At 41.1% G+C, this 18,274-nt stretch overlaps 1 protein-coding gene across 1 annotated transcript in view; it reads right to left on the bottom strand.

Moving 5' to 3' along the window:
• Window positions 1-18,274, bottom strand: part of RASGEF1B (RasGEF domain family, member 1B) — a 548,743-nt gene that overhangs the window by 354,966 nt on the left and 175,503 nt on the right. The window contains exon 3 of the mRNA XM_005857414.2: window positions 14,256-14,309. Coding sequence (XP_005857476.1) covers window positions 14,256-14,309 — 54 coding nt within the window. The remainder of the gene's footprint in view (window positions 1-14,255; window positions 14,310-18,274) is intronic.

The following is an 18,274-nucleotide window of genomic DNA, read 5'->3' as shown; positions in this document are numbered from 1 at the left end:
TGGTGAGAAAAACTTGGCCAAGAATTGAGTTGTCTCTGTCAGCAGGTGGGTGCTAGGCGCTAACAAAACATAGTATTCAATGCTAATGCTTATACTCAGAACCTGGTGAGACCCGGGACATTCAGGTAAAAGACACTGAGTAAAACAAAAAATTCTATAGTTGATTTGTTTTAAAATTTTAATAGGAAAAATCCAGCAGAAATAAAAGGATAGTGAGTGGAAGAAATAAACTTAGTCTGGCTTCATAGCATCAAGATTCTGGATTCTGACCTTTCTCTCAACCAGGCTGCCTTTAAGGTCACTCCTCAGAATTTCCTTGAACATATTTGTACACTCCTTCTGCATTTAAGTCAGATCAACCCAATCATATTACACAAAAGTGAAGCAACTTTTTTTTTCGAGACCCAGGTGAACCGCTGCCTTTAAGGTCACTCCTCAGAATTTCCTTGAACACATTTGTACACTCTTTCTGCATTTAAGTCAGATCACCCAATCATATTACACAAAACTGAAGCAACATTTTTTTTTTCGAGACCCAGGTGAACTATCCAGTAGAGGTCACTGGGCAGACAGGCACAGCCTGCTCCTTCCCCTCATCCAGTTCCCTACCTAGGACTCCCATACCCTCTACACAGGCCTGAAGGCCAGAATCCTAGCCAGGATTTCTCAGACTCTTTGACCTTGGAGCTAAATTCAATCAATCCAGTGCTTAATGAGAATAAACTGAAGGGTGGATGGGGTGTTCTGATAATCACTCTAGTCGGTATTTCCTCAGGGAATGAAATACTAGAAAGATGAGGAGGATGAGGTAAAGCTTTAGTTGCTGCCTGGGCACAAAGTACCGCTGCTGGTTCCTCTAAAGCCCAATAAGAAACAAGCTCCAAAGATGGGAGAACATCTTTGTTATCCCCAAGGAGTCTCTGAACAATGGGACACAGACCTGTAAACAGTATTCTTAGGGGAGTTCTAGAACCACTGTTCAACTAGAAGAGTGACTCCAGGCTCTCACGGATGATGTCTAGGGCGTGCAAGGAGAGCTGGTGATCCTTCAAGCGTTGAGGGAAGACACCAGTCCAAGAGGTAGATGATGACCCTTGAAGAGGTGCAGCTCAATCAAGACCCTATGAAAGAGGACCAGGGGGCCAATGCACCGCATGGAACCCTAAGGAGACTCTGCCTTCCCATCCCCTGAATGGAGGAGGCACATAAGAATTTGAATTAGCTCATGCCAACAAGGGCTGCGGTCAAAAAGACTCCTCATCCACTCCTGTGAACAACATTGGAAAATGGAGCAAAACTTATGAGTGGTAGAGAGCTTGCAACCTTCCAGAGCTTTAGATTAGAATAATGTATCTCTGATAGACTATGAAAAGAAGTGATATACCATTCTGGGAAAGATTAGGAAGACGCTACTAAATATAAATATATATGCCCTATGACCTAGAAATTCTACTCCTGTGTGTATGCCCAGATGAAGCCACCAAAAAAAAAAATGTACAAGAATAACCATCGTACTGTTATTCACAATAACCTAAAAGTGGAAGCAACTAAAAAGTGCACCAAAAGCCAAATAGATTAATAAGTTGTGGCATGTACTTGCAATGGAATACCAAACAACATTGGAGAGAAAGAAAAAAACCCTGCTGCTACATGCACTACCACAGGTGACTCTCACAGTCACAATGTTGGACAAAAAGAAGCCACAAACAAAAGAGTAAATACTGTATGATTCCATTCATATAAAGTTCAAAAACAGGCAAAACTTATCTATGGTGATAGAGGTCTGAAAAGTAGCCACTTTACTGGGGGGCATGAAGGAGTTAACTACATGCTGGAAAAGTCCTATACCTCAATATAGCTGGACACGTGGGAAAATACAAAATGTATTGAGCCGGTATACTTAAAATCAGTGCGTTTTCTATCTGTGTGATTTCAACAAAGAGAAAAAAAGCAGGGGATATAAATTTTTAAAAAATAAAAGAATTATGGGCATGCCTGTTAACACAAGGAACTAACTGGGAATCAAATAAGCAAAACCCAAACTAAGTTTTTGAGCAAGTTAAAGAGCCTGGGACTAAAAGGGACTATGGCTGTTCAATGGTCGTAGTTTAAGACAGCAGCTTCTCACCCAAGGAGGACACAGTCTGTAGTGCCATCTTCACTTCCGGCCAGGGAGGATACGTTAAAGAAAACCCTCTGCCAGGGAGAGCCAGACGTCTGGGAAATTATCTCCTGGAAACAGAAGTGAGACCTACCCCAGGGTAGCTCGCCTGCACGGAGGTCAGGATTGCACAGCAGAGGCTCCTGTGAGTCTGCTTCCCCTTTCCAATAGCAGGAATTAATGGGGTTTCTTGTTTCTGTTCCACCACCGAGGGCTACTTGTGTGTGGGTGGATCATTTGCCATGGGTGGGGGGAATTTGGGGGAGGAGTACAACTGTCTCTAGATCAAGAGAAGCTAAATTCAGAAATGACCTCAAGACACTCACGAGATCCTGGGCTGTGAGTTGAATGTCTTCACTGTTACTATCTCCATTTGAAAAATGAAGAAATGCCACACCCAATCAGTTCATTCTGAAATGTTCTCTATGCACGTGAGGTGTTTCTCCTTATAGTTGAGGTTACTTTCTGCATTTACCCTCTGGCTCCCATGACTAATGCCCTCTCCTTTTCATCTTCAAGACACTGCTGCGCCAATTGGTTCCTTTGTTCTCAGCATCTTCAAACTCTCTGGTCCTCGCTACTGGCTCCTTAGCTTTGTCTCCTTTTCCAACTTTCATTTTGTTTGACCCCTAAATAGTAGTGTTCCCCAAATTTCTCCTTTTACCTGTTTTCTCACCTTGCTCTTTGTGGTTTGTCTCAGGTTTACATTTACTTTTAAGGCTTTAATAACTATATCCTTAGCTGGTCACTCCCACATCATTAGTATGGTGTGTTATACTAATACTTAGTAATATTACTTTATCAGGAGTTTAGGAGTTATACTAAAGTAGCAAAAATGTTGCTTTTAAGAAGCACACAAAATCCACATATTGACAAATTTTCTTTTCTCCCTTGGAGCAAAACAATTTGCTAACTGCGGCATTTGGTAACATAGTATTTTTTAATATATTTTTATTGATTTCAGAGAGGATGGGAGAGGGAGAGAGAGATAGAAACATCAGTGATGAGAGAAAATCATTGATCTGCTGCCTCCTGCATGCCCCACACTGGGATGGAGCTTGAAACCAGAGCATGTACCCTGACTGGATTTGAGCTGTGACCTCTTGGTACGCAATTTGCTAACTGAGGCATTTGGTAACATAGTATTTTTTAATATATTTTTATTGATTTCAGAGAGGATGGGAGAGGGAGAGAGAGATAGAAACATCAGTGATGAGAGAAAATCATTGATCTGCTGCCTCCTGCATGCCCCACACTGGGATGGAGCCTGAAACCAGAGCATGTGCCCTGACTGGATTTGAGCTGTGACCTCTTGGTACAAGGTCAAGACTCAACCACTGAGCCACGCCGGCCGGGCAGTAACACAATATTTTAATTGTGTGTGTATGTTTCTGTATGTTCTAATTTGAAAACAAAGTACATGTTAACTCTGGATTTCAGTCTGACTTATCATAGTAACATGTATTAAATGCTTTTGAGCTGCTTTTGAGCACAGTGCAGATGTTTGTTATTGACTTCTGCTATGAATGAGACAGACCTTTCTAAGTCATTAAAATACATATGATTCATATGATTTCTCAAAAAATGTGAAGACAGGGAGGCACAGAGAGGTTTAGTAACTCTATGCGTATCACAGGGTTAATGAGTGCTGGAGGCAGCATCTTATTTGGGCAGTTTGGCTCCAGAGACATTTAGTAGTTACATATAAACTGGACATTACATCACCTGATGCTATAAATATTCTACATATCACACAGCCTATGTTTACCAGCAAATAAATAATAATTCCATTTGATGTGTGAAAGTACATAATCTCATTCTTTAGAGGCTTAAAGATTTTTAGAAACACTTTAGTGAGCTAAGAGGAGCATAGAGGAAAGAGCCAGAGAAAACACTTCCCCCACCAAGATCATGAGGGCTCAGGACTAAAACCAGAAGAAGGAAGCCAGATGTGTGGGTAGATTTGGGCCGGAAGTTGCACAGACAGAGGTTTTCATTACAGTCTTGGGACTTCTACCTCAGCACAGCTCTGCCCGGGCAGGTGAGCACAGCTCCGCCCTCCAACACATCTCTGCCCCTTCTAAAAAAACGAAACAAGTCTTCTAAAGGGCATCCCCTGTGGCAACAGGAGCAGAAGGTGCTTCACGAAGCACAACAAGGGCACGCAAAACATTTGCAAACCTGCAGGATGCTTCCTCTGAGACACCTGGACACGCAGCTTTTGATAACTGAGTCCAAATCCCCTGAAGAGATAGCAGGGGGCGGCCCTCAGAACAATGCCAGATCACCTCCATGACACTGGGGAGCCTCCAGACCTGTCCCACAGGGATAACCTTGGGATTTCCAGAGCTAACGGAAGAGGACAAGCTCCAACTCAGCCAGAAGTGCAACCTTTCGTTAGACACCTTCTGCTGGCTCCACATGCTGACTTCAGGGGCTCTCCAAACAGAAAGGGAAAGCAGGACTCCCCTTTCTGTCTTTGTCCCACCTCTAGAACTGCTTCCGAGAAAAGACTGTTCTGAAAAATTCTCTCTAAGGAAGCCAAATGGGAACAGATCCCTAATCAGGAGGACAGGGCAACCCTGTCTTCCCCCATGGAGACAGGTGCACGCTTCTGGGGGAGCAGCAAGCCACTGGCAGCGGCCTGCTGCAGTCCTGGTCACAGGCAGCCATACTCAGGTGCTTTTGTGGCAAGCTGCCAGCTCAAGGCTGAAATTAATTAAAGGGCTCCTCTCGCCAAGGATAGTGGCCTTCTAACATCTCACTTGGAGACTGGAGCTCGCAAAGGTTCAGCTTCGGAAGAGCAGCTCTGCGTTTACCACGTTTGATCTCCCCAATGGGAAAAGCCAAGCGCCCGGGGTTGCAATGATCACGTTAAGTGCCAGTTTCCTTTGCCAAAAAAACAGTCCCCTCTTTTCCTCTATCCTGCCCCTGGGGGAAACTCCCACTGAGTCATTTGCTGGGTTCTCTGCTTATCTTGCAACTCCACACCAGCAGCACCACTTCTTTTTCATCATATGTAGGCAGTTCCGCAAGCCTGCATAGTCTGTGGTTTTAAAGATCATTACATTTAGGCTCAACCTCAGAGCAGGACAGAGCATGCGGTCTCCTGGTCAATGTTTAAAATGCTAGCAACACTAGAGTTATCTCTCTCGTTACCATGGGGCAGGCAAGTCCTTGATTTAAACCATCCGCCAGCCCCTGACTCGGAAGACGAATAGTCCCAGCCACCAAGTGAGAGAACCCAGAGGTGCATGTACACATGGCCCTGGTAAGAGTGTAGAGAGGGAAGGGAAGGCGGAGTTAGTGTCTCTCCCAGGGAAGGCTACCTGCATCCTTTTCTCTGCTACCCAAGCATTGTTTATAGTGATTACAGAACTCACCCTGTTGTGATTTATCCAAGCATAGTAATGCTTCCTGCCGCCGCCACCAAGGAACTACGAGCTCATTCAAGACAGGGATTCATTTGTCTTTTATCATCCAAATAATCATGGGAAACTTTCAATATTTATTTTGGTCTAAGTAAATCCAAACCTCCTGCTCAGCCAGGGCCTAAAGAAGACGTGAGTAAATTTGGTGTGTCCGTGGGGAGGCAGGTTGGAGATAGAAACAATTTATATCTTATACCTTGTTACCTGAAATATTAGGTCAAGGAAAGAAGGGAAGGAGGGAGGGAGGAAAGGGCAGAGAAAGCTAAATAGAGAAATGAAGAAAACGAGAAAAAAGAAGAAAAAATTTTGTGGAAAGTTAATGATATTGTTGTATGAGTTCTTTATCAAACAAACAATCCAATTAAAAAGTGGGCAGAGGCCCTAGCAGGTTTGGTTCAGTGGATAGAGCATGAGCCCGAGGACTGAAGGGCCCGGGGTTTGATTCCCGTCAAGAATGTATACCTTGGTTGCAAGCTCAGGTCAGGGCTCATGAGGGAGGCAACCAATCGGTGTGTCTCTCTCACATTGTTGTTTCTCTCTGTGTGTCGCTCCCCTTCCTTTCCACTCTCTCTAAAAAAAAGGGCAGAGGATCTGAACAGACACTTCTCCCATGAAGACATACAACTGGCCAACAGATATACAGGGCGGAGCAAAATTAGGTTTACAGTTGTTTGTATTAAAAATAATACAATAATTAATAACAATATAAGAATATACTCTGTGTTTCGCATACTCACAACTGTAAATCTACTGTTGCTCCACCCTGTATGAAAAGATGTTCAACTTCACTAGTTACTAGGGAAGTGCAAGTCAAAACCACAATGGAATGTAACCTAAAATCTGGAATTGCATGGTCAGCACTAGTGCATTGGAAGGTGACCTTGCCTGAGACAATTCACTCTTCGCTAGTAACTTCCATTTCCCACCCCCTTCTGCCTATAAAGGGCTTTCATTTTGCACAGTCCTCTGAAACTCTTTTCTATTTGCTAGCTGGGATGCTGCCCAATTCATGAATGGTTGAATAAAGCCAGTAAGACTTTAAATTTCACTCAGTTGAATTTTTTAACACAACCTGTAGAATTATTCTAAGGGTTGAATAGGTGAATGCATATGAAATTCTTCAAGCAGTGTCTCCGAGCTGGCTCTGGGCCTTGCAATGCAGCCATCACACTGGCTCCCCAGCTGTCTTATTTAGTGGTTGGCTTGAGCAATGACTTCAGGAGATTACAGTAATCATCAGAGTGCAGAATTAAAATAATAAAGAAAAACAATCAATGTGGGAGGAGAGAGAGGGGCGAGATTATTTGGCCTGTACAGATCATTTATGAAAACAAAAGAAAAGCACGGAGCTAAGCAGCTAAATCAGAGGTTGCAATTAGCTCAATTGTGGAGTGACTTGGTCCCATTTTGAGCAACAATAGCAAGAGTGATCACTGTTAATTGAGGTAAATTAAGTATTCTGACTACTCAGCTTTTATAGGATTTGTAAGCCAATACAAAGATCCAATTTTCATGAACTCTTCTCCATTCTTCGTATGGATTCATCTTTTATTTATTATGCTTCCTTTCAGACCTAGCACACTTTTCTGTAGACTAAGAAAACAGGATAACTATGTCTACAAAAGCTCATCCTACAGAACACATTATGTAGAAGTAAATGTGTATATGTGTGTATGAGCACACAAGCCTATTTTTAAATAACTATAGCAGCAGTCTTGATTATGTAAGATTCTGAAAAATCTGAAAGGAAATAGAAGGAGAAAAGGAAGAAGAAAAAGTTGCTGTAGTGTCCTTGAGACTCAGTAATATAGGAGCCAAGAAGAAAATTCTCTACAAACACAAGGGAAATTCACAACTTACCAGAAGTTCACTATAATATCTTAAGTACTTGAAAAAAAAAACCTAGTGAAATTAGAGTGGTGGTGACACAGCTGGACAGAGTACAGTTTGTGGTATTTACCCCACACACATACACACACAAATGCAAAAAAAACAACAACAACAAAACAGTATATTAAGAACGATTCTTAAATGCCCCTTTTGCATGTATAATTTGCAAGATTCATCAACACTCCTTTAGTTCTGCTACCCCATTACACTATTTTGGCAGTCTGGAATTGCTGTGACAAAAATCCATGTTTTATTTGTAGCTCAAAATAGTTTTTTTTCAGGTGTATGTGTTAGGGGGTGCTGCTGCTAATTGTTACTGTTTCAAATATATCCTAAAATGTGTATTACATGGGCAGTTAGTTATGCATGAACCATTGACTAAGGACATGTTCTTGAACCTTGTTTTCATGCAAATGCAGCTGGGATAATTACAGCTCAAAGGGGATTAGAGCAACATTTTTCATGACATTTGCCCTTAACTAACTCCTTCCTATTAGCAATGTTACTGCTGCAGACAATGACTATATTATACAACCTTGGATCTCAATGTGCTGTTTATTTTAAAGTGACAGTGACAACCTCAGCAGCTGCTGGGAGAGAATAATGGGTGCTCTAGCACTGGCAGTGGAGTAGTTAGCAGTAAGGCCTTATTCATGGAAATGCCCACACCTCAAAAGGCAGGAGGTAATGTTACTGATGGGATTCTATTACTATATTGTAAATTTTTATATCTAGTCAGCTGTTAAATTAAGGCCACTACATATGCTTGTGAACTACACCTCAACAACAACAAAATGATTAAAATGTATTCCTTGATTCTTGCTTAAGATAGGAACACACAAAAACAGGAAATACATTTATTCTGGTCAGAAGACTGTTTTCTGTACCCAATTTTTATCCTGTAAATCATGACTACTTAGTCTGAATTTGAGTGTGTGTCTTTCCCTTTCAAAATTTCAAGATCACAAGGCTAAGAATAAAAAATTTCTAGGCTAGGGATATAACGTGATAACATTATAGAGGAATCACCAGTTTTCGCTCTATTCAATTATCTCCATGGCTGCTACACTGAAAGCGAGGAAGCCCACACTTCCATAGAACTCTGTATTTACCATCCCAAACCCTCCACCCATTGAAATGCCTCCCTTCAATGAAGATAAACGCCACAGGCCCATTCTACCCACAGTATTGACTTTGTCTGGCCCATTTATAAAGAATATTTACCCAATTAATGATAATGCTAGTGGTCAAACGGGGCCAATATTAACATTTAGAAAAGGCAATGACTATATGTTTATTTGAGGGACAGAAATATTTTATATTCTGTATCTCTAAGCATGGAATAAGGTATTTTTACCTACCTGAGAATGTTCTAGGTGCTGGCATAAGAAAACATACCAAGAGTAGTCTCTTCTACTCCCTGCCTTTCCCACCTCAAGCCTTCTTCTGGAGGCCTTTGGAGGAACAATAATACTAGCCCCAAGCTTATGAATTAACAAGCATAATTAAATGTCTACTATGTGCTTAACATTATGCCAGGTACTTTCTGTGAAGACACAGAAAAGTATGCTCATTTTACTACTAGGAAGGTTTTATGTTTCATTTATTAAGAAATGCTTTGCTTCTACAGAGCTGGAACCTGTCCCAGGATTGAACTTGAGTACATTCTAATTGTTATGATTTAGAATTACTAAGAATTAGAGACCTATACAAACATATTCCTCCAGTGCAACTAGAGTTTAGTTTTCTCTAAATACTGATGTCAGCTCAAGTCCACTGATGTGCTTTCCTGAATACTGTTGCTCTTTTAGAGCAAAGAGATAAAGTGGGACTCAAAGCACCAACGCTCATATTAGTCTCTATCTGCCCAGGGTAGAATTATAAAGGAACATCTCTCACTGAGACGTTGTTCTAAGAATTTTACATGGATCCACCTATTCAATTCTCACAGCAATTCCATAGGCCAGTGCCATTATTTGTCTCATTTTATACATGAGACAAATGAGGCCCAGAGAAGCTAAGCAATCTAGGCAAAATTGTAGAGCTCATGGGCGGTGGAACTGGGACTCCAGTCCCTGCAACCAGTCTCCAGAGCTTGTGCTCTTAACCATACTGCCTCTCAGGAGAGTGGGATTGGAAAATGCAATGATCAAAACCAAAACAGGGCAACAAAAGCTGAAAGAAGAGGGCAGAGAATCCAAAACCATCCATCCTTATCTCAAACATTGCAAATGAATGCTAAGAGCTCTTTCTTTGCTGGGGGTGGGGGGGGGGAATAAAAGGAGAAGATAGAGGGAGGGAGAGAGGACAAGGGGAGGGGGAGGGAAGGAGGGAGGGAGAGAGAGAGAGGACAGGCTGCAGTGCTTTTCCTCTGTTCAAAGTGATACAACTTTCCTTCCCATAAATTAGTGGTCTGTGTTGGCACACATGAAAAAAGATATAACTTTGCAATGTGTATATAGCATCCTTTATCCAGCAGAGAGCCCTATAGCAAGTCAGCAAAAACAGCTCTCTGCCAAAAATGAACCTTCATAGCTTCCAAAAATCTATTTAGAAAGCAAACAGCATTTAAATTTACTTGAAATGATACCCTTTTCTGTGACTGCTCCAGAACATGGGATTCTGTCCTTCTGGGGGAACTGAGGAATTTCCTCAATGCTGACTGGGTTGATTTGGACTTTGTGCCCTTTCTCAGGTCATGGGAAGAAGTCACCATGACCTACCAGCCTGGAAATTCTGCCAAGAGGCTGAGAGTCCTGGGAATCTGCCCAGCCAGCTTCGTGGAGGTCAGTGAGCGCAGTCTAGACATTAAGTATTAGTCTTAAAAAGAGGAAGACAGATACGATATAGTTTCAAAAGGCTGAGGAACCAACTGTGAGTAAATATTTTAACCACTGATATACTATCTTGGGCTGAGTTTTCCCAGGAACCTATTCATCAACACTGATGAAAAATTTGAATCTAGTAGCTCATTACATTCTATATTCTTAATTATCTTTTCCTGAAGGAAAATTACCTTGTCTATGTGAGTGAAGCATCACTTATGTCTATTAAAAATAAAAAACATCATGTGCTGGGCTAAGAGACGATATGGGCATGTGCTGTGCCCACTCATACATCATTGGTGACAGTGGAGAGGCACAAGTCAAAGCCAAGGGTTGGATAGAATAGAAAGAAGTCAACACGACCACAAATTACAGCTGCCAACAGATGGATTTCCTTCAGGTTCCCACATATTATAAAACCAATACTTTTTAGATGATAGGGATACATTTCCTAAATACCCTATTTTTTAAAGTTGTCATTTGTATGGGTTAAGATCTCAGAAGTCCAGAGAGAACAGAGAGCGACACACACACAGAGAAACAGCTGTTTCCCTGCCCCCTAAAAAAGTACAATAAACTAATGATAGTTGAATTTTTCAATAAACTCTCCAACCTGAGGAACCTATTTCTAAGACTATAGGCAAGGATTCTGGATGGGACTCTAGGTTACCATATGTAGATGGAAGTTACAATAGGGTAAAACAGAGCATTTTGATGGCAAACTGAAAAACCACTGTTTTTCATTTCCAAGTAATTTGTGAAACAAATCTCTAACCTTTAACCCATCCCTGGGATTCATCTTATCCCTGACCCTCACCCCATCCATCACCCTCAGCTGTCCATTACCCCTGGCCTATCTCTGGCCTATGCTCCTGGGGTGGGAGTCAGGGTCAGGGCAAGGAGTCACAGGGAAGAGGTGAGAATATCTGTTTTGCACATTACCTTTAAATTAAAATGCTGGACGTTCAATAGTGCTATGTCAGAATATCCCTACAGGAAAATTACTGAGTCAACGTATTCAGGTGCAAATATCTTGCACTGAGAAATGGAAAAGTATCAAGACACAAAAAAATATAAATATCAATGAACATAAAACAGGTGGCAGGAAATGCCGTGGAGCATGCTGAGGCTCATTCTCTGCTGCTCATCCACCCAGTACACACCTACCATGTGTCAACTCTAGTTCAATAGTGTGGGCTAGAGAGGTCACAGAGGAAGAAAATCAGAAGATATGGACTAGGTCTACCCTCCAAGAGCCTGACTGAGTTTAATATGTACCCTAGAGTAAGCCATTTCAAGTCTTGGCATATTTGTTTTTCCTCTATAACATATTAACGATAACAATTTCCTTGCAATAGGAGGCACTCAATAAATAATCATGAATGAATGAATGAATGAATGAATGTATATCCCCTAGATGTTTTGAGGCTTTCCAAATTAAGGAGTGAACTGGTTGGTCTTTGGCTGAAAATAAGAACAGGTGATCTTACAACAATGTAAGGTGGTGTTTAGGTAGTAGGCCTTGGGATACTTGCTGTCTGTGGCTAAACACTGAAATCCCCACCCCTCCCCAACACCAGCTAGCCGTTAACATCTTATTTTAGTGTAGAAATTACCTTGATAAATAAAACCTGAAAATCAATATTCTTTTCTCAACAACTATGAAAAAGAAAAACAGTGCTTTTTAGAATAAAATGGCCTCAAAATGATATCACACTAATGAACAATCATGTATATAGCAAATCCATTTATTAAATAAATCTTTATTGAGTTCTTACTACCTGTGGGATATTATTTTATTGTTCCTAACTGAATCAGCCATTGTTCCTTCCCTCTAAGAGCTGACTTTTTAGGGGAAAACTAGACCCATAAATTAGCAGCTAGAATCCAATGGCAGAAGAAGATGGCAAAACACTAAAAGCAATGGTTTTGGTATCCAACTGCTGTGTGACCCAGTGATCTCACTTCTAGGAATATATTCTAAGAAACCTGAAACACCAATAAAAAATATATATATATGCACCCCTATGTCCATAGCAGCATTATTAACAATAGCTGAGATCTGGAAACAGCCCAAGTGCCCACCAGTAGATGAGTGGATTAAAAAGCTATGGTATATTTACATAATGGAATACTATGCAGCTGCAAAAATGAAGGAGCTCTTAAACCTTGCCACAGCATAGATAGACCTGGAGACTCTTATGCTATGCAAAATAATCCAGTTAGAGAAAGACAAATATCACATTATCTCACTTATATGTGGAATCTAATGAACAAATAAACTAACCAACAAAATAGGTCCAGCGGTATGATGCATGGAAAAGAATAACAGATCTCAGTGGGAAGGGGGATGGAAGGGTCAGGATGGGATTAGCCAAAGATCATATATGCACAACCCATGGACACAGACAATAGTGTGGGGAAGGCCTGTGGTAGGGTGGGGGTTGGGTGGTAAGGGACAAAAAGGGGGAGGGGAATGAGGGACATCTATAATACTGACAACAACTTTTTCAGAAAAAGTGAGGCACGGAATAGTTATGTAACCAACCCAAGGTCACATAAGTAGTAAGTGGCAGAACCAGATTTCAAAAACAACAGCCAGATCCCAATAGTCCATGCTTTTGGGAGTCAATCATATAAATGTCCTAACAGAAATAAAGAAGGAAAAGCATTAGCCTAGTGGTGAGGGGGGAGAAGATTCAGAAGAAACATTTAACAGACTTTATATGTAAATAACTAGGCAAAAATCAAAAGGAGGCAGATATTGACTCAGTAAAATGAAGAGCTCTCTAACACTGTCTCACTAGTGAACAGTTAGGCTCATAAAGTTCCCTGTCAACACAATATCCAGGTAGAGGCTAGAAGTCCACCTATAAATGATATCAATGGCAGTAACACTCTGGGAAAAGTGAGACTAGAGAACCCCTAAAGTCCCTCCTTTCTCAAAAGTCTATAATTTTAAGAGCATTACATGGACCTCAATCTCAGGAAGCAGAGAACAAGACAAACTCAGCAGAACTCAATTAAGATGGAGATCTAATAGACAATTAAAAAACTATCAAGGTAATGAAATGGGTGGCATTCAGAACAGTGGGCACTCACACCACTAAAGATGATTATCTCTGCTACCTGTTTCCATATGAAGAAAATTCAGAAATGGAAACAGCACAGCAAACAATGTCATGGTATAAAATCCTAAGAAATGCCAAGTGACTAAAATATGAGACACTAATCAACTCATTATGCATCTGGTTTTCCATATCAATAGATGGCGTCAAAGAATTTATTTGAGTTGTTTGGACTGTGAAATCACTTCTTTCCCCTCAAGAAGGAGAAGATCTAGTTAAACCTGAGATTAAAGAGGCGGATAAAAGTGCCCCCTGGACAGCAATGGCCAGGAATTAGACACGCTGCTACTACTGTGGCAGGCAGTCTTGAGACGTGATCCATTACAGGGGTGTCTTCCATCAGACGCCAGGGAGGCTAATCCTTTTGCAAAGCATGACAGCTTCTCAAACTTGATTGTGGTGAATCCAAACCAGATTTTATGCTATACGATCAGCTTTCTTTCGCAATACAAAATCATTTTTATATTGTATTGGGTATTAAGTTCATTAGATTTAAATTTGCAAACAAAGATGTAAGATGCCTGCAATGCAGTCTGCTCTGGACTCCCTTGAGGCTCATCTAGCAGAATAAAATGTCAAATAATAGTGAGATAGAAATATATTGAATCAGGGCTTCTCTATTTAAAAAATGCTGTCAAATGGTAACAGAGTTTTCCACTTCCTTAAAGAGAACCATTCAAATTTCCATCTCTGAAGAAAGAAGGCTACAATGTGTCATCAGAACATTCTCATTAATACCATTGCTTTTCAAGTGAATGTCATCAACTCTGAAGCCTTTATTACTCTGACAGCAGGCTGAAATTCTTAGAGGCTGACTTACCTTTTTGCAGTCAGATAAGGACTTCTCACTGCCCAGTGTGCTGAAAACGGTCGTCTGCAAAACAGGAAGGTGGGAGACACATTAGAACCGTCGAAGTGTAATGATATAGGCCCGGACCTGTGCATCTCCAATCAAGGTGGGTACCACTCCCTGGAACCCCACTGATTTCTCTGGAATTTAAAAAGTGTCTGCCTTTCACTGCTCCCGGTGCCACACACACCCCCAACTGGAACATTTATTATAGGAAACAATGACCCAGTGAAATAAAGATTCTTATTTATATTCATTTCACACAAAAAGGTAATTGTAGCAAAATTAGGTTGCCAAAGATCATACACCTCAGAAATTGACCAGAACTCAAAGACAAGTTGTCTGACTCCAAAACCTACCTTCTCAACCACACATGGTACTTTCTCTTTATCTTGAAGAGGTATGTCCAAAATGTCAAATGCCAAAAATCTTTCAAATGATAACTTTTATGAGCTGAGTGATGAATGGAGCTTCTCTCCATTCATGAGGTTTGTGACTCTGAACAGCAGTACCGTACAGGCTTGCATCTCATCTCCTCTTTCTTTAGCACATCATCATCCCAGTGATTGACATATTTGTGTATCTATTTTCTTGACCTCATGAACTATTAGAAAGGCACTTAAACATTCAAGGCCAGTTGAAATTTACAAGTTTGTTACTTTTGGATTATCCTATGAAGTGTTCAACTGAGCTGTGGTCAGCCACATACATAGTATTTGCTTTTTTTGTTTCAGTAAATCTTTCTTTGTCTTTAATTACAAAACTAATATGTATTCTTAATGAGTTAATCCCCATTCTAACCTATCCTCCTGAGGTAACCAATAATAACAATTTGTGTTCATCTTTCCACACTTTCTCTACACTCACATGAATTACATGTTAATTATATTTACTATATTAAATATGCACATGTTATTTAGAAAGTTTGAATTAAAAGGGGAAAACTGGAAAGAGGGAAGAATTTTGGTGTTGGAAGAAAAGAGGAAAAGCAAAAGTCAGAAGGGAGGAAAGGTTCATAAAAACAGACACCAGAATTACCAAGAAAAGGAAGAAAATGACTCCCATAAAGAAACAGCCATCTTTGCTCAAAGAATACGGGCACGTGATTCATTCTTCTTATCATAACCTGTCCCACTGATCAAATTTCAGCCCTGACAAACTGCAGCCTGTGTTGGCAGAACCAAGCATAGTCCTGGAGTTCCATGCCATGTTTATCTATGCTGCTGCCCGGTTTGCCTTCGTTTCACTCATTTCTATATTCCTTGGGGATGCGAGGGAAGATATCTTTGCTTGCTGTTCAAAGATTATATCACTAATGAGAAAGAGAAAAGCCAAAGGAGGCAGTTCTCACCTGCTATATAGTGAGAACCCCACCTGCAATCTTTCAATCAAATACCTTCCTCATGACCTTCATCATCTTGACGCATTTGTATACCTGAGCATCCTGGCATGGGGGCCCCTCTGTTCACTCTCAGATTTCTGCTCCAGGGAGGTAAAGACTAACAAGACTTGGTCACTGCTGTGGCCCCATTACCTAGCCCAGGGCCTGAGACAAAGAAGGTATCCAATTAATATACATTGAATGGATGCCAAAAAAGAAGGCATAGGCAAAACTGTAGTCCTTATCCCAAAACACTGTCTGGGAAGCATAATGCTAAAAACGCAGCCTCGCATGTAGTAAGTAAAGCCAAAGGAGAGAAATAAAACTCCTGAATGATAATAAAATACATTTTCTTTCTATTTAGCATACATCCATTATCTATTATCCATTTGGTTTGGCTAAATCAATTTTTCAATGTTGGGCCTATGAACATTTTGAACTGGATAATTCTCTGTTGTGGGGGGTGATGGGGGCATGCATGTTGTGCTGTGCACTGTAGGATGTTTTGCAACATCTTTGGCCTCTACCCACCAGATGCCAGTAAAACGTGCCCATCCCCATGTCAGTTGTGACAACCAAAAATGTCCCCAGACATTGCCAATTGTCCCCTGGGGGGTGCAAAATTACCCCCAGTTGAGGACAATGGGTCTAAACTCTAAAGGAGCTAGTTACAGAAATTATTCTAATCCCCTGGCTAGTGCAACAATTTTTTTTCCTGGAATTTCTCTTCTCGTCCATGATTTCAAATCACATTCTCAGTCCTAAATGGAAGTCAGAACCTGAGGAGGACCCAAATTCCAGCTATTGAAGACTCTGTGCGGGCAACTTGAGAGACTAAATGCATTTTTAAGCTTCAGACACACCACTGGGGAGAGTAAATTAACTAACATGTCTAAAAAAGACAGACATTAGTGCTATAAACCCAGGGAAATGATCTTTGAAATTAAACAATACCATTCAACCTTCAAGAACAGTGTCAGGTAACCGGAGAAACACAAGGCAGGAGAAATGAGAGCCAGAGATGGGTGAAATTGGCCTTCCTGAACAAAATTAATACGATTAGCTCTAAATGTTACATTTGTAGAAAAGAAACACTTGAGCCAAAGGACAAATGTATGGCGAACTCTCAGCACCCGGAAGGAGTGTGAAAGAGGTACATATGGCACGGGTCACTGAGAGTCCGTCTCCTTAATTTGGCCATTTTCTAAAGGGATTTTACTTCTACGCTTGGTCAGTCTCATTCCGTTCCTGTCTAAAGACTAAGCGGCATTCCAGTTCCCTAATTGCAGCTATTGTAAATGACTTTGGGTGGGCTTTCTAAACCTTCCATAACATGTTCACTTTAATTACTGAAAATGAAAGACTCAAAGCATGGCAACGTACCCATGCTGTGACCTTCTTGATTGTTGCATCAATATTTTTCTACTAAAGAGGAAACTCCTCATGAGTCCCCTCCACCAAAGTTGCAGGATGCTGCATTTGTCACAGGAGCACCAGCGTGATGAAGCACAAGGGCTTTTGTAGCGCGCTGACTTCTAACCCTGTTGGCAGGGTGACCAGCATGGGGTGAACAGTATTGTGCATGGACCATTGTAGCAATTTCCCAAAATGAATCTAGCAAGGTGGGGCCCCACTGTTTTCCATGTATGCACTGATGCCTGAAATTCCACTTATTAGAGCTCAGTTTTTAGCATAAGGCTTTCAGTCATAATAGACAAACCCTCGAGAGATGCTAGGGTGAAAAGGGGGAAATTGAACACTTCGTGTCTTATAATCCGTTGGTCTATTACACCTTAGAAGGAATGAGTTTATCAGATCCTTTCCTACAAGCAGATATTTTAAAAAAATAATAATTTCAAACACAGACTTAACAGGAAATGAAGACTTACATCATGAAGACATTGGATACTCAATGGTGATGGAAAAAGGTCTAAAGGCACAGATGGCAGGTTAGACTCCCTAAAATGCAGACTGTGAGATGGAGGTGAGCGTGCAGGAGGTTTAGTAGAGAGTGCTGTTGGGATCACCACTTGTAGAAGGAAGGGGAAGGGAGCAGGTCTGAGCAGAGGGAGACGTTGGGCTGTGGTATAAATTCAGCAAAGGTCTCAGCCAACCAAATGGGGAAATCTAAAGATGGGACTGACCTGTCCCATGTGGGATGAGGGGAAGAGCTGCCCTGGGAAGGGGGCATCACCATAAACAAAATGATTCTTTTCAGCCAACGGCAATTCCCTAAGAGGACTGACAGCACAGGGCAGCCTAGCAACAGGGAGATCGGTGTGGTGCATTGCTGTGTCCACAATTAATATATTTTACTTTGATATACTTTTGCTAAGGACAGATACTGGCTATGGCAAACTTACTTTAGTCAAATGGTGACCCCTTATTAGGGATTACACTTTTGCTGGCCTTTTATGATAGAGTTGTTGACTTTTGCTAAGGACAGATACTGGCTATGGCAAACTTACTTAGTTGAATGGTGACCCCTTATTAGAACTTACAGTTTTGCTGGCCTTTTATGATAGAGTTGTTAGGCAGATAAACAAATGGACCACTTGCTCAGGAGTCTAGGTGTTTAATTCTTGTCACCTCTTAATAGACCTGCTTG

The sequence above is a fragment of the Myotis brandtii genome, unplaced genomic scaffold (genome assembly GCF_000412655.1).
Source record: "Myotis brandtii unplaced genomic scaffold, ASM41265v1 scaffold111, whole genome shotgun sequence".
In the NCBI taxonomy this organism is placed as follows: domain Eukaryota; kingdom Metazoa; phylum Chordata; class Mammalia; order Chiroptera; family Vespertilionidae; genus Myotis; species Myotis brandtii.
The sequence above is the reverse complement of the archived record's forward strand: the minus strand, read 5'-3'. Positions and strand labels throughout refer to the sequence as shown.